Source organism: Ylistrum balloti, unplaced genomic scaffold (assembly GCF_031769215.1).
Source record: "Ylistrum balloti isolate Yb309-2 unplaced genomic scaffold, AGI_CSIRO_Ybal_v1 Utg370182, whole genome shotgun sequence".
In the NCBI taxonomy this organism is placed as follows: domain Eukaryota; kingdom Metazoa; phylum Mollusca; class Bivalvia; order Pectinida; family Pectinidae; genus Ylistrum; species Ylistrum balloti.
Genome location: NW_026782167.1, coordinates 225,918 through 240,620, shown reverse-complemented (window position 1 = coordinate 240,620; position 14,703 = coordinate 225,918). Strand labels below are relative to the sequence as shown.

At 31.9% G+C, this 14,703-nt stretch overlaps 1 protein-coding gene across 1 annotated transcript; it reads right to left on the bottom strand.

The window, feature by feature from the left end:
- Positions 1 to 4,491: 4,491 nt before the first annotated feature.
- Positions 4,492 to 14,516, bottom strand: LOC132551169 (heparan-sulfate 6-O-sulfotransferase 1-like). Its single transcript, XM_060215278.1, has 2 exons — positions 13,904 to 14,516; positions 4,492 to 11,667 (listed from the first exon to the last, which is right to left on the bottom strand). Exons 1-2 carry the CDS (start codon positions 14,392 to 14,394, stop codon positions 11,037 to 11,039), a joined length of 1,122 nt encoding a protein of 373 aa, XP_060071261.1. The 5' UTR covers positions 14,395 to 14,516; the 3' UTR covers positions 4,492 to 11,036.
- Positions 14,517 to 14,703: the final 187 nt, after the last annotated feature.

Here is a 14,703-nt window from a genome sequence, read left to right as displayed (position 1 = left end):
ATGTTGTAAATGAGCTTGTAATTATTTATTGATTTCCAAGTTCAATCTCCGGAACGAAAGGGAAGTTTCCAATAGAATTTAAAGACTATATCGTTTCAGTGTTATCGTTTGACTCTACATTGGAAAGTATTCTAAAAATTCTAAACACATGCATGAAAACAAAGGTATGGGAAAAAATGCAAAAATGATGATTATTGAGAAACAAATTTAAACTGAATTCCTTTCAAAAATATCAAAAGTACATATGTTGATAGTAATATACCAGAGATTGTATAAGCCAAGTTAGACAATTTAGTTTTGAATATCCGGAGAATAACAGATAACATCGGTCTGTCGTTGTGGTGATGGAAATGTAGATGTTGTCTGCTCGTAATTTTCTAATGTGCGATCCCTCTCGAATATTGATAAAATGCAAACATTTTTAGATCTGTGCAAATCTATATAAGATCAAGAAAGAGATTTTGATGCCGATGTGTAACAATAATTGTACATTTGTATTGTCATGATTCTAATGTCATTTAAAATATATATTGGGTATTAGGCGTTGATAAGTTGCAATAACTTGTGCATAATCCTTTGTCTATCTTTTGGCAATAAATATGTTTAAAGTAAACTATTGATAACCGGCTTATCCTGATCTTGGTACTCTTCTTCGGGGAAATGATATTTCGTATCAAACAAATGTTGATATTATTATTCTGTTTTGTCCTTCATAAAATCTACAAAGAGATTTGAAACCACTTAGTGGAGAACCATTACATTCGGGACGTCTCTTTTTTATCCTCCTTTTCGCCATTTGTTTCATTTCGATTCCTTCTTCCTTTTTGTCCCTACTGTCCAATAATTCTAATGAGTTCGCGTTACATCTTTTGTCATCACATGAAAAGTGTACCGACTGTATAGTGCTTTGTCGGAAGAGGGCCTAGTCAGTTGCTAGAACCTGTGCCCAATCCCTCTGAATTAACATCTATAAAATACGAATGAATGCATGAATGAATGAATGAATGAATGCATAAATGAAAATAACAGATGAAAACACGATAAAAAGTGGGTCAAAAATTGAACCCACCACATTATGGGGGGTAACAGTTCTAAAAATTAAAAATACACCTTCCTACAGCAGTCAATTTGGGGATATGACACAAGAACCTTTCTGGATAGTGTACAATCTACTGCCAAAGGCTGGTAAATATGAATTTTGTACAAAGAAATCTGGTGTGTTTTTCTACAATGGTGAGGGTTACATTGGAATGATGACCAAAAACACGAAACAAATTCTCGGTACCGCTCTTTTCCGATATACTGCCAAATCTAATCTTTTGTATAAAGCGTTAACATCAGACAGAAATCATGATTCAATACCAGACTGGACGGGCATAGGTAACAAAATATTTCCCTCTAATACGATGGAGCTTAACAATTAAACATATTCATATTTCCCTCTAATACGATGGAGCTTAACAATGAAACATATTCATATTTCCCTCTAATACGATGGAGCTTAACAATGAAACATATTTATATTTCCCTCTAATACGATGGAGCTTAACAATTGCACATATTTATATTTCCCTCTAATACGATGGAGCTTAACAATTGCACATATTCATATTTCACTATTATACTGGCCGATACTAAGAAATCACAATGAAATGGATATACTTTTACTTACATCTGGAGTTTAAAACTGATCAATCATGCACATGTTTTACTGGAAACTACAGTATTGGCATCTTAATACCTCTGACCCGTGTCGACTCGCAGTTAAAATGTTTGGTAAAACCACATATTTAAATATAGGTATTTAGATATGTAAAAATGATCGTAATTGAATTTAAAATGTCTCATGGTTTCCTGATATCAGTTGAAGTTGCATACATGGTGGTGTGATGATTTTTGTTTAAATGTTATAAAAAATCAACTTCCTCTTGACGAGAATACGGCCCAGAAAATTCACTGCTAAAGTAAATGTTTCACAGTTACAAATGTAAATAGCACTGTTACTTTGAATGCATGTCGTTGTCTGCACAAATTATGGTATTACATCGTTTTAGTCCGCCATCGACTACGGTCACACGTTCATCCTTAAAAAATTGCTAACGCTATTTAAGAAATACAGGGTAGATCAAATTGTCCAGTTTTTGACTGATAGGAAGATAATTTGCGCACTGGTTATAGTTATCGCTCGTTCTGAAGGGATGTTTGCCAACTTATGTAGGCTACCTTGCAAAAACACTTACTGCCAAATGTTCAGATAAATTTATCGGATGATAGAAGTGAAAAGAAGGGAATATATCAAACTATCAAAATAAAGATGGCGACCTATATCCCTGTAGGATTCCTTTTTTAAAATTGATGCCTGAAAAATTAACGGTATGCCATTTTTTTTATCATTTTAGAACCATGAAGTTGATGTCTGCGTTACTGCCGATCGTTATGTGTCTGATGGTATTGTTTGAAGGACATGTTACACGGCATCTGGAACATGCCGTTCAGTTACAGCAAACTGATTTTGACGGAACTGGGCGTGATGTCAGGGCCCCCAGAGTGTCCAGGGCTGCGGGGAAAAATAACTTACTTCTACAAAATAATACCATGCTGCACGAACAGACAGAAGAAAATAAACATGTACTCACATAACACGTACATAAACGTGCATAATAAGTCCGACATGTGACGTAAAAGAAATAAATGAATTCCAAGTAAAAAGTATGACTTTCATCTTGATTCAAACAAAACATTTTGAAACTTATATAATGTCGAATCATTTATTTTCATGGTAGTTTTTTTTCATTTAATTTTGTGGGTTCTCTATACCCTCGAACTCATATGTTCACAGATTTTTTTTAGTATAAGTACATCTTTTTGAACTATGTTTATCTACAAAATCAACTGTCACCGAAAATAATATTTTAACATGAAACTTAAGCTCCACGTAAATACAGTTTGACACAAGCAAAGTATAAGTGTCCTGTGTTCAAGAAAAAGATGCCTAATGGGCCTGCATGTTCACTGGCACTCCGTGTTTGTTAAAAATAGAATAAGTGTTTATCACAAATACATTAACATTTGCACCATTCTCATTCAAAGTGGACACATCCAACAGTTACATGGAATTTCGACAACAAACAGCTTCTAATATTCAACTCTTATCAGTGTCAGTTATAACCTGTTTTATAGGTAAATATCATTTGTTTTTTTCTTTGTTTTCACTATAATTTTTTTCAGGCTTTGGCCTAATAAAACCTTTCCAGCAAATATTCTTCTTTTCGAACTTTTGATTTACCTAAAGAAGTATATTACAAGTTTTGACAATTTGACCCCTGTGACCTTGAATATGGTTCAAGGTTTTGTATTATTTAACAAAAATTTTCGGGTTCATCCCAGAGATTTATCAGTCAAATATCATGCTTCGGTGTCATTTTGTTAGTCAGAAGTTGTTTTAAGGTTTTAACAAAGTCGACATATGTGTCCTTGAAGCAGTGTCAAGGTCATTTCCTTCCGCAAATGTTGTCGGACTTCATTTGCTAAACCTATCAGGCAAACCATGAAATACCACGCTTCTGGACTGTTTGGGAAGTCGTTTTAATGTTTTAACAAATTCAACCCCTGTGACTTTAAAAAATGGACATGGTGGTTTCTTTTCATACCCTTTGAATAAGGAGAATTTCTTTTTAAAACCCTTGACTGGCTATATCCTAGGATTGTTTAAACCAAATATTCATGTTTCTGCACCTCTTTGTTATCGTCAAAAAAAGTTGTAAGAAAACTTTAACAAATCTGATTCCTGTGGACTTAAATAAGGGTCAAGGTGACTTCTTCTCACATACTTCGTTGGGTATCATCCAATGAACCTATTAGTCAAATAACATGATTCTAGGCATTTTGGGTAGTCAGGAGATGTCATTTGAACAATGAAACAAATTTGACCGTGACCTTAAATTTTGGTCAATTTTTTTTTTTCACAAACTTTCTCATGCTTCATCCTGGGACTTTTAAAGCTAGATACCATGCTTCTTCACCTTTCAAGTAAAAAAAACGTCATTTAGTGGTTTTGACAAATTTTACCTCGATTATGTTTCAAAGTAATTTCTTTTTGGAAACTTTTTAGACTTCATACTTCAAGCCAAATACCATGATTCTTGGCCATTAGTTGTTTTACAAGCTTTTAACAAATTTAACCACTGTGACCTTGAATAGGGGTTAAGGTAATTTCTTTTCCAAACTTTGTCAGGCTTGATCCTAGCAATCTTCCAGCCAAAAATGTTGACGTTTGGTCAGATGATTATTGCGCCTTTCAGGCCATGTGAGCTACCTAGTGATACCGGGAGTCATGTGACCAGTAACCCAATACCAGATTTAGATTGAATCCCAACTACTGAGCCATGCGAGTCGGAATTAAAAGGAAATGTACAATATGTTTAAGGCATATTAACCAAGTATAACAATTTCCACCCAACAAATGCAAACAAAAACAGTGAAATTAAGATATGTCAATTTTGAATTTTATTTCTCAATTTATGAAAGAGAAAAAAATAAACATGATTTATTATCTTTAAGATTATATATATCATTTAGATAAAAGATATATATCTATGAAATAAAATATTCCTGCACAAAAAGAACTCAACTACTACTTTAAGAGGTTTATATGACAATACAGAAGGACTTTTAATCTCTCCCTCTCATACCAAACACTGTAAACCTCAAATCTTGTATGGTTTTGTCAGGTTATAAACATCATTTTAATATCCACATCATGAATCATAATACTGTGCTAGTCTTTTTTACTCTAGTATCAAGTTATTTCCTATTTTCACCATGAATTTGCTTGGCGTATCTTGAGCAAGCTATTTTTAAATTAAAGAATTACCCTATAGTTTTTTTTCCTAAAAGCCAAAAAATTTACATGCTAAAAATTAGATATTAACATTTTGACAACAAATGCGGTAATTTACACCTGTCAAATTAATCTTTAATATTTTTTTCTATTTTTTCTCTCAGAGGAACATGTATAAATCACATAACTTCTGATTGTAAAGTTTGTGATATATCGGGTGTTCTGTGTTCTATAGCTGTTACAGAATAAAGAATATCTTCAAGTCAACATGGAGGATACAAGTTTAGCTTAATTATAAAGACAATGAATTATTGTATTGACAGTTCTTTTCGTATGCAGAAATGAATTGCTAAAATTTCATCCTTGAAATAATGACTTGCTTGTTTAAGATGTCTTTTTACATCCAGAGTATGAAATTTGAATTCGTTGAAATACAACTTGATCCTTTTAAAATTAAATTGCATTAAGTTTGACCGGCAAAAATCCCCAGTTATAGGGTATCACCCATGCCCTGGGGCAATCCATAGTACATTTATCATCTACAGAACAATGCAATAATGACACAGAGATCTGTAGGAACATTCAATCTCTTGATAAACTTCAAATGACAAACACAATTATGCAAGTCATTCTTTCATTCACACAGTTGACAATTTGCTGGACAACCACATACATTGATGCTAAGTATAATCAATCCAAGATAAGTTTCTGTAGTCTCTAAAGAAAATCAGGGTATCTGACTAGGAAAGGGCAGCGGTATAAACCCTTGGATTCTAACTAATAAAGAGTCACAGCTTTAACTCTTGTAGTCATGACATCAAAGGTCCACAGGTCAAATCCTAGTAATTTGACCAACATTCTGACTATCAAGGTCCCACAGGGCAAACCCTCAAATTCCTCACAAACAAGAACTCAATACTGAAACCCAAGAAATCCAGACTTACAACAGCCTACAGCTCAAACCATAGAAATCCTATGCAAGACTACATTTTAATATAAGGACTTACTGAACTCAAGAGTTCATTGCAACCACCAACTGAGATATATAAATATATATCAATGTCTGTCCTTCATGATAAAACATAAAAAAAGTAAAAAGTCAACAAAATATTCAATTATTAACAAAGTCTCATTGAAACTTAAACAAAATTTACCAAATTGTCCCAACATAACCAAGATCTCTTATACATACCACTGTCTAGTTGTTATTGGAAGCAAAAACAACACAATTTAATCGAACAAATTTTAAATATACTCATTTACTGTTTTCCAGGCACAAAAGAGTTCTCTAGACCTGACTATAATAAAATCAAACTTCAACAAATACTTAACATCACAATCTTAACAAATACTTTTAACAAATTTGATTAGGTTTGCCCTTTCATACGCTTACAGTCAGAGCTACATCTTTGGAACATTTCACAGATCTGTTTAAATTTTCTATCTTAGATGTAAACAAAACACTGGACATAGAAGAGTAAATGCATTTACAACCAGTATACCTCACCAATATTGACTTATTTTTCAAATAAAAAAAAAAAATAACATCCTTATTTATTTATACATGTTTCCAAATCGAAAATTTTGTTCACTTGCTCGCTAATCATGACATAACATTTATTTATAAGTTGCCATCAAGAGAGAGTATGCATTTAGAAATTTGGTCCAAAATACACGTCCTAAAAATATTTGCATCTCTCTGTAACTTTGTCAAACTGATATTTGGAAAGATCATTCCTCCTATTTAAGTTAATAGTTCCCTTAAATTTTGTTCAGTTCATCCATCAATATCTAATATAATAAAATAGTATCCATTTTGAATTATCAACTAAACTGATTTGAATTAAAAAACCTAATATAATTTGAATTTGGTGGGTTCACAAAATTTTATTTAGAGAGTGGTCTAGTGTGACATCTTACACTTTAATACTTATAATAACTATCTAACTTCATACAATTATGTAGAACCATCAGCTTGAAGTTACATATTGTACACAAGCTCTGTATTATAGACACACCTACAGCCAAACAACCATTCATACACCTTAAGTTTGAATTTAATCAATAAAGATCAAATAATTTGAAATTAGAAAAAAAAGGAAACAACATCCTAATCACCAAACCAGGACAAAAGGACAACAAAACAGGTTGAAATACATCATGACATTTAAATGGGATTATAAGGTTTTTGTTTACTTAAAAAAAAGATAGTCACAGCAGTATTGAAGAATTATCTATCTTAATATCAAGTCATTCTTTGTATTAATGGATGAGAATTTATCACTAATTGAAGGTCCTTTAATACTCAAGAATCTTTCTAGACAAAATCAGATCATCTTCCAATTCAAAAAAATACAAACAAAAATTTCAGCTGAGTGTAAAAATGTTCTAATTTCTCGTTCAGAGACTTGTAATGAAACAAAAAACAAACAAAACCTGTACCAGCAACTGTTTGGCTACAGTGTACAATGATCTATATGGCCCCAAATCTGAAATGTTCATATTTGAATAAAAAGTGGATTTTTCTGAATGAAGTTCTATAATGATGAAAGAAAATCTTTTTAGAAAGTTTTGGTCCTTACAGGAACTGTAAAATCACATCTTTTCGTGGTAGGACTCATATTTCAAAATAAAGTAAAAAAAATCAATATCATACATATTTGATATCAATGACAAACATTACTCAATAAATCTGCTTATACAAATTTTAATAGTTTTGAAATTGATTTGTAGACATATTAATACATGGATGAAAAGAGAAATTTACGGAAATGAATCTCTCATGAAAATTAATGACTATACAGTAGCCATGGTTTTGATTTAGATCTTCTTTCAGGTTTAAAAAAAAGGGGGGAATACTAGAAGCATTAAAGTTCATCAGTATCAGGTTAACTAAAAATAACTCAATGCCACAGCTCATAAAAATAGACATTATATCAAATACCAAAATGTCTACAGGAGATACTAATCTTCCTCTGAGCACACTAAACAGAAGGGAGGTAATCTAGTCAGCCATGGTAGAAATGCAAACATTACCACACATACAACAGTAAATCTTTGGTCCTTTATGGATTTCACATCTATACACAATGTATATAAAGCTCTGTTACTTAAGTCCTTTAATCTGTCTTAAAAGTCACCTGTGTTTATAATCACTGTCTATACTGGTTTCAAGTCAAAGTCTAGAATTCAATTGATGGTTTAATAAACTTCTAATAATATCACCTGTCTATAAAGGTGACTTTTCTCCACTCCCTAAAGTGGTCTTTATAGATAGGTTCCACTGTCACGTAGAATCATACAACATTTATCCTACAATAAGCCCATGGAAAATATGATTTCTTGTGTCAGATGGTGGGCTTATCACTGGACAAGGTGATAGCATTAGTTTGATTTTAATTAACAATGTTTATGAGTTGGCTTAAAACCAGCCATAGACTTATTGCAATATTATCATGGTAATACAGAGCAACATTAAGAACAGGTTTAATTGGATTTGAGTAAAATGGTGTATAAAATTAACATAAAAATCACATCCTTCACTATTCCACCCACAGAGCGAAGAAATAATATAAAGTGTCATGAATGCTACCAGGAATTTTTTTCTATTAAAATTCTGCAATTTATATCTACATCATACAAATCTATACTACTTCCAAGCTATACCAGATGTCCTTATATGATCATAGCTGTTAATGATACAGTGTTCAAAAATATACATCTACGGTAAAATCAAGCCAGTGACAGATTTCACTTGCTTAACAACAAATTTACTGAATGTAACCTTCCATTAATTTACTTAATGACAATGATGTCAGTTTGAATCTCTGTCAGATATGCATTTTGTATTATCATAACTCTGTTTCACATCGGAGCCACAGATCTTCAAATTATTGATTTTATACAACACTCTAAACAAATTCAAGTTCAGATATACAGGGGCTAATATGTCCCAGTTGAGCAGGATTCCTACCATTTCCAGGGGCTATCTCTTCTATAAATCTGCATTTTTGAAATAAGATAACAATTACCAATAAATTCATGTGAATTTAAGTAACTATTTATTATATCAGACCTACATGTCCAAAAGTCTCTGACCATCAATCCATTTCATTTTTGTCTTGGTCGTGGTCGACCATGAACAAAGACAAAAACAAAATCGCTGATAGATTTTCAGAATCCTTCGTACTACAGTGCTATGTGATACTAAATATCTATTAATATGCAAAATACTGGATTTTAGGTAAAGTGCAGTATGTTATAAAGATCTGGTACTAATATCAACAGGATTTTGATCTAAAAATAGAAGGTAAGAAGAGCTCTGGTAAGTTAAAGATCTATTCCAACCAAGGGCTTTTGATTAGGGGTACCACATGTAGAATCTTATTGGTAACTGGTTTATAGGTTATAGACAGGGAGAAAATTAATGATAATTTCTGTATGTTAATTTATTCGTTTATAAAACTATATATATATATATATATGTCGAGGCTTTTTAAAGCAAGGCATGGAGCCAAATATAGACCTCGTTCCAATTAGAAAGAACAACATATTTTTCCCAATTCCAAGCATTTAAATATTAAATAGAACAGCACATGTTGTTCAACAAAAAAAATCTGGATGAGGCCACCCCATGTAATGAGGTTGAGTCCTGCGTGGATTAGAAAGATGTATCAGTGTTTAAGGAAAGTATAACTTGTGTTTTGCTATTTTTATTAATTTTGAGATTTTGTCACACATTTTTCTTCTAAATAAAAAAGATCTTTCCAAAAGTTCTGTAATGTAAGTTTGTTAAAATAAAGCAACTTTATAACCTAATATGTTTCACTTCATTCATATATTACGTTATATCCATAGCTGATGGAAAACAAGATGGAGATTTATTATTTGTATTTAGTGGGGGGAAAAAAGAGAGAAAAATCACTGATTAAAGGACACACAAAACATTTACTAAATTTTTGTCAAAATGACTGAATTTTTGTCCTAATTACTAAATGTTTGTCTAGATAACAAAATTTATGTAAAAAATTATCAAGTTCTGATAAAGAGGTGAGAATTACATCTTTAAGAACTGCTTTGTAAGGTAAGTAAAGTAGAAATCGTGACTTACTCATTAGATGGAGATAACAAACAGATAGCTGGTGAAGGTATATACTAAATAACATTTAAACCAAACAGATACACACATGGATCTCAAAACAGATATCCTGTCAACAGTGTCATATATATTTACACTTGTACATGATAAACATTAATCTTTTGCATACTAAAACATACTCGCATATTCTAAAAGAAAACAATGGTGCATGTTTGATATAACATATAGAAAGGTTTACATGGTACCTGTACAAAAATACATCAATCAACCACTTTTGTGAACTTACATTATACGGAAATGTATATTAAACACATGTACATCTTGTGTCAAGTTTGTGACATTCGCATACAGCTGTCGAATGACAACTAACGTAACTTCCTATATAACACATCAGATTTTGACCAAGGAAGCGACGTTACTCATTAAACTTGTATAACGCTGTAAAAATATAACTACAATGTAGAATGAATGTCTTGATTTTCTTGATTATTTGCAGTCTTTTTAAATTGTTCACTTTACTAGATACAAAAATAGGTTGCAACTCCGTAAGCTAGAAAAAATTATCGTCTAAAACATGTTGAAAAACATTTTAGTTTTTGTGATTTCATTTGGCACATGGACAAATTTTTCAACCTATCATTTGTGTATATACATACCTAGTATCTTTAAATTTCTACAAAGCATTATTGAAATTAGGAAGAGCCTACGTTACATAACTATAAATATCTTACTCCAAATCCACAAGACATGTGTACTAGGTATATGTTTGACGTTTGTTAATCATTGAATTGGTTTTACATCAGCTATTTATGACCTTTTCTGCCTTCCAACCTTCTAGAAAACAAGTGTGATCAAGTAAATGGATTTTTATACTTGTCTTTGTTTGAGTATTTATGAAAGTAGAACTCTAAATGAGGTTTCCATTCGTGATCATGTGTAATATTATGTTTAAATATGAGGATTTTTATCTCTCTTCAGTCATTAATATCTAACATTTCATTTCAGCTTTCTGGAAAATACATTACACTATCAGTCAATGACTTTCAGCTTATTGTAATAAATTCTCTCTCGAAAAATTGTTTAGGCTATCTATATAACTCATGTGTTACCAGGCAATGCCATAATTTCTTGATCATTTGTACTGTCTTCAGTCTCCAGCCTAAGATCATCTTTCATTTTCTCCACACGACGTTGAAATAACTCCCTGGCAAACTGATAAAGCTGCATGTCTAGATTATTGTACAGTTTAATCTTAGCCATAATTTCTTCAGTCAGGGGAAGTCTTTTCCTATGTGTAGCATTGTGCTGTTCAAAATCTTCAATGAATTTAAGGTTGAAAGTATGTTCAAAAAGATTTTGAGTATCTTTCTGAAACTCTGTAAGTCCAAAAAAAGAAAAGTTTTGGAGATTCTCGATGGCACTTTCTAACATTTTCTGGTCACGTTCTTCGTCTGTCAGTCCTGTTTTGTTGTAACAGTTGATCTTACTAAGATTAGCCAGCATGCGTGTCTGGCGGTTGTTCGCTAGATTATATTTACAGTCTAAAAAGTTGCCAAGATCAACATTTTCCCAGGTCTCGCCTTCATAACAAAATGGTACCTCCTCGAGGGTGGCTTGACGACCATTACAGAACAGACGTGCTGTTTTCCAGGTAGCACCACGCTGTACATGTTTGAACTCGCTCAAATATCGTCCAACGGGATCCCTGAGAATGGTGATGTAATGGTACCTGAAATGTACACAAACAATAAAGAAATTAAATGTTTTTATGATTTCAATGACCCTTATTGTCTTTGTTATGACTGATGTGTAATGTTACATAGCTGAGCTGTGATTGGCTAAAGGTTCCTGGTATATCTCCTATATGGTAACATAGCTTTTGAGTGAGAATATTGCCAATTCCAAATTTTACATCTTTTTATTTGTAAGATGATGAAATATTTTAGAGGTGTGAATTACTGATCAATAACATATGATATACAGAACCTTACTTTTGTTTCCATTTCATATGTAACAGAAGTACTCTTTATTTATATAATAGACAATATCTTTATTTATATAAAAGACAATATCTTTATTTATGTAATATGAGTTATCTTTATTTATAATGTAACTTATGATTTATTTTCATCCTAATTACAACCTCTGGCATAAATAATATGTGTACAACAAAATGAAATGTTTCCTAACCAAACTTTTGAATATTTAACTATTTTTTTTCTGTAAGGAGCAGAATTATTAAGAATGTTATATCATAACTAGTAGTACATGTAGTAGTGTAAAAACCATACTAAAGCTACCTACAATTTTTTCCACGATTTTGTGGTTAAAAAGAAGACACAGATGTATATGTTTTGGTATATGCTTATCATTTGAAAAATTGGTTAATAGTATTGCATTATAACTTGACCAACATGAAGTTTGACACAGTACCAGTATATATATACACAAGCTTTTAGTGCATAAGGCAATTTTCCAGGATTCTTGAATTTGAAACAGCATTTTTATTTCATATGTTTTGACCCTTCAGAATCATGAACTGATTTCTGATATTGCTAAATGTCAAAGGTCATTTGTAAGTGATGTACTACAAGCGACAGTGCATCACTTTCCTATTTGAAGAATTTTGGACTGATTTTGAAATTCTGATGTAATATTCTGAACTTCTAAAATAAATTATAGGTAAGTCTGGATGACATGGTAAGATATAATACATGTACATATTAGTGACACTAGAAAATATATTTTTTACACTATTTTGTTTTTTTAAATACTGTCATTATTGTAAATATACAAAAAACATTACTACTAACATGTTGATTAATTTAATATTACAAAACAATAGCATTCAGTATTCTTTTATCATTTTACTAAACAGCATAATATTTATGGGTGGGCTTATCATGTAGCCAGGGCGGACTTTCAGATAAATATGGTAACTCAGATTGTAGTAGCTAGCTCTAGACATACAATGTATTCATTCAGTCCACCTCAAAATGTATTAGACAAGCCGGTCACATTATCCACACTGTTGAGGGCACTTAAGACGCCTACTTAAATGTTCCTGCATATAATTGTCACAGCTAAGAAGCCCTAGCTAAGAACTTTGGTGAACTTCAATCAAGGGTGATTATAATATAAATTTGTTTCCCAATATAGACTATAAAAGGTTATATTTATATCTTACATATACTGTAGCTAGTTATAAATATCAAATCAAATCATTGATTTTTCTACTGTATCATTTTCACAATTGACTTATCAAATAAATTTTGTTAAATTATATGTAATGAAATTAAAATTACAAAAAAAATCCAATCATTATTATGTAACAAATTCCAGTCGTTGTTGTAATCATTTTTATCATCTTCAATTGTTTACAGTTAGAAATGTTCTTTGGTACATTGTATTAAGAATTATTTAAAGGAATTATTGTATCAATAAAATAAAATTGTAACAATACTTCATGTTTATACTTTTGATTGATCAACATAAACTGGTGTGATTGCACAGGGAATGTATGATGAAGCAGTTACTTTTGTTCTCCCACTTTTTACATTTTGACTATATGTAGTACCTGAATCATAAGTGTAAAAAAAATTCTGTTCAGCTTTATCTGGATTTATATAGTCCCTAATTATTCAACTCTATACAGTGGTCAATTTAATGTACTCAAATATTTCTTGGTGTACAAGTTGAACATAAATTTATCCTTTCAAAAGGAAGTGTATAATTGGAAGTTCATTTCTGGAAGTAAAAAACATGTTTTCTTTTTAGGTTTCAATTATATAGAACACCACGACAGGTTTGGAAATATTCATCTGAAGTGCTGGAGTACAAATTTATTCAGACATGCAGGAAAGATTTCATAAATGACATTATTGATAGAATTGAAAAGGTTGTCTGCAGCTGAAACTCATTCAGATAAAACCAATTGCTGTAAGTCATTGGTCAAGATGTCCAACCTTCGCTCTCTGTGGAGTCCTTCTTGCTTATCCATGGCCGTGTCAACACAGTTCTTCAGTTCTGTCCAGTCTGCATGCAAACCACAAGCCCAGCCTGTAGAATATCGACTAAACAGCCAAAGTGTTTTCTTCCTTGTTAAACACTCGCATTTCTTCATCGTTTTTCGACAAACACATGGTTTGCCAACATCAAGGTTTTTAACCAAGTGTCGACCAAAAGTGGTACCACCTGTTTTCTGAATATGTAAAAAAACTAAAACGTCTTCGTCATCTAAATCTAACTGATATTCTCTATCAACGATCTGCGATGGAAATGTATCGGGTACCAATTTAGAAATGTCAGATATTGTGCCGTCCGATTCCCTTTCATCGTTGTGTCTAGTGGATGAGAAAGAGCAAAAGTTGTTTTGACAAATGTATCCCATGTACAAAATTGTCAGGACAACAAAAATTATCACAACAAGGTAGGCTCGCCACCCCCTTCTAAACATTTTGACATGATTCTATCAATGATCGAACATAGAATAAAACTTTCCCGTGAAAATGAATTGTTGCAATATTCACATATTGATTCACGTGTCCTTTTCCCGTTAAATTATCTTCCAATTTCATAAAGTCTGTCACAGACAAAACACGGAGGTCGCCATTTTCTTTCCATTCGATGTCTCTCTAGATGTATCAAATGAGGAAAAACTTACCGAAAGAATAAAATTTGAAAGTTTACTTTTATTTATGTGTATTTTCTCGGGTGTCAACGCTGCTTTCTATGTCCTTTTACTCATACTAAATTAAGTATATAA

Bases quoted from the DNA above. Each gene is read 5' to 3' on its own strand.
- LOC132551169 (XM_060215278.1), bottom strand. From the start codon at position 14,394: ATGTTTAGAAGGGGGTGGCGAGCCTACCTTGTTGTGATAATTTTTGTT. The intron at 11,668-13,903 runs GTTGGACATCTT...TGTACATTTCAG, and splicing joins GGACTCCACAGAGAGCGAAG to GTACCATTACATCACCATTC.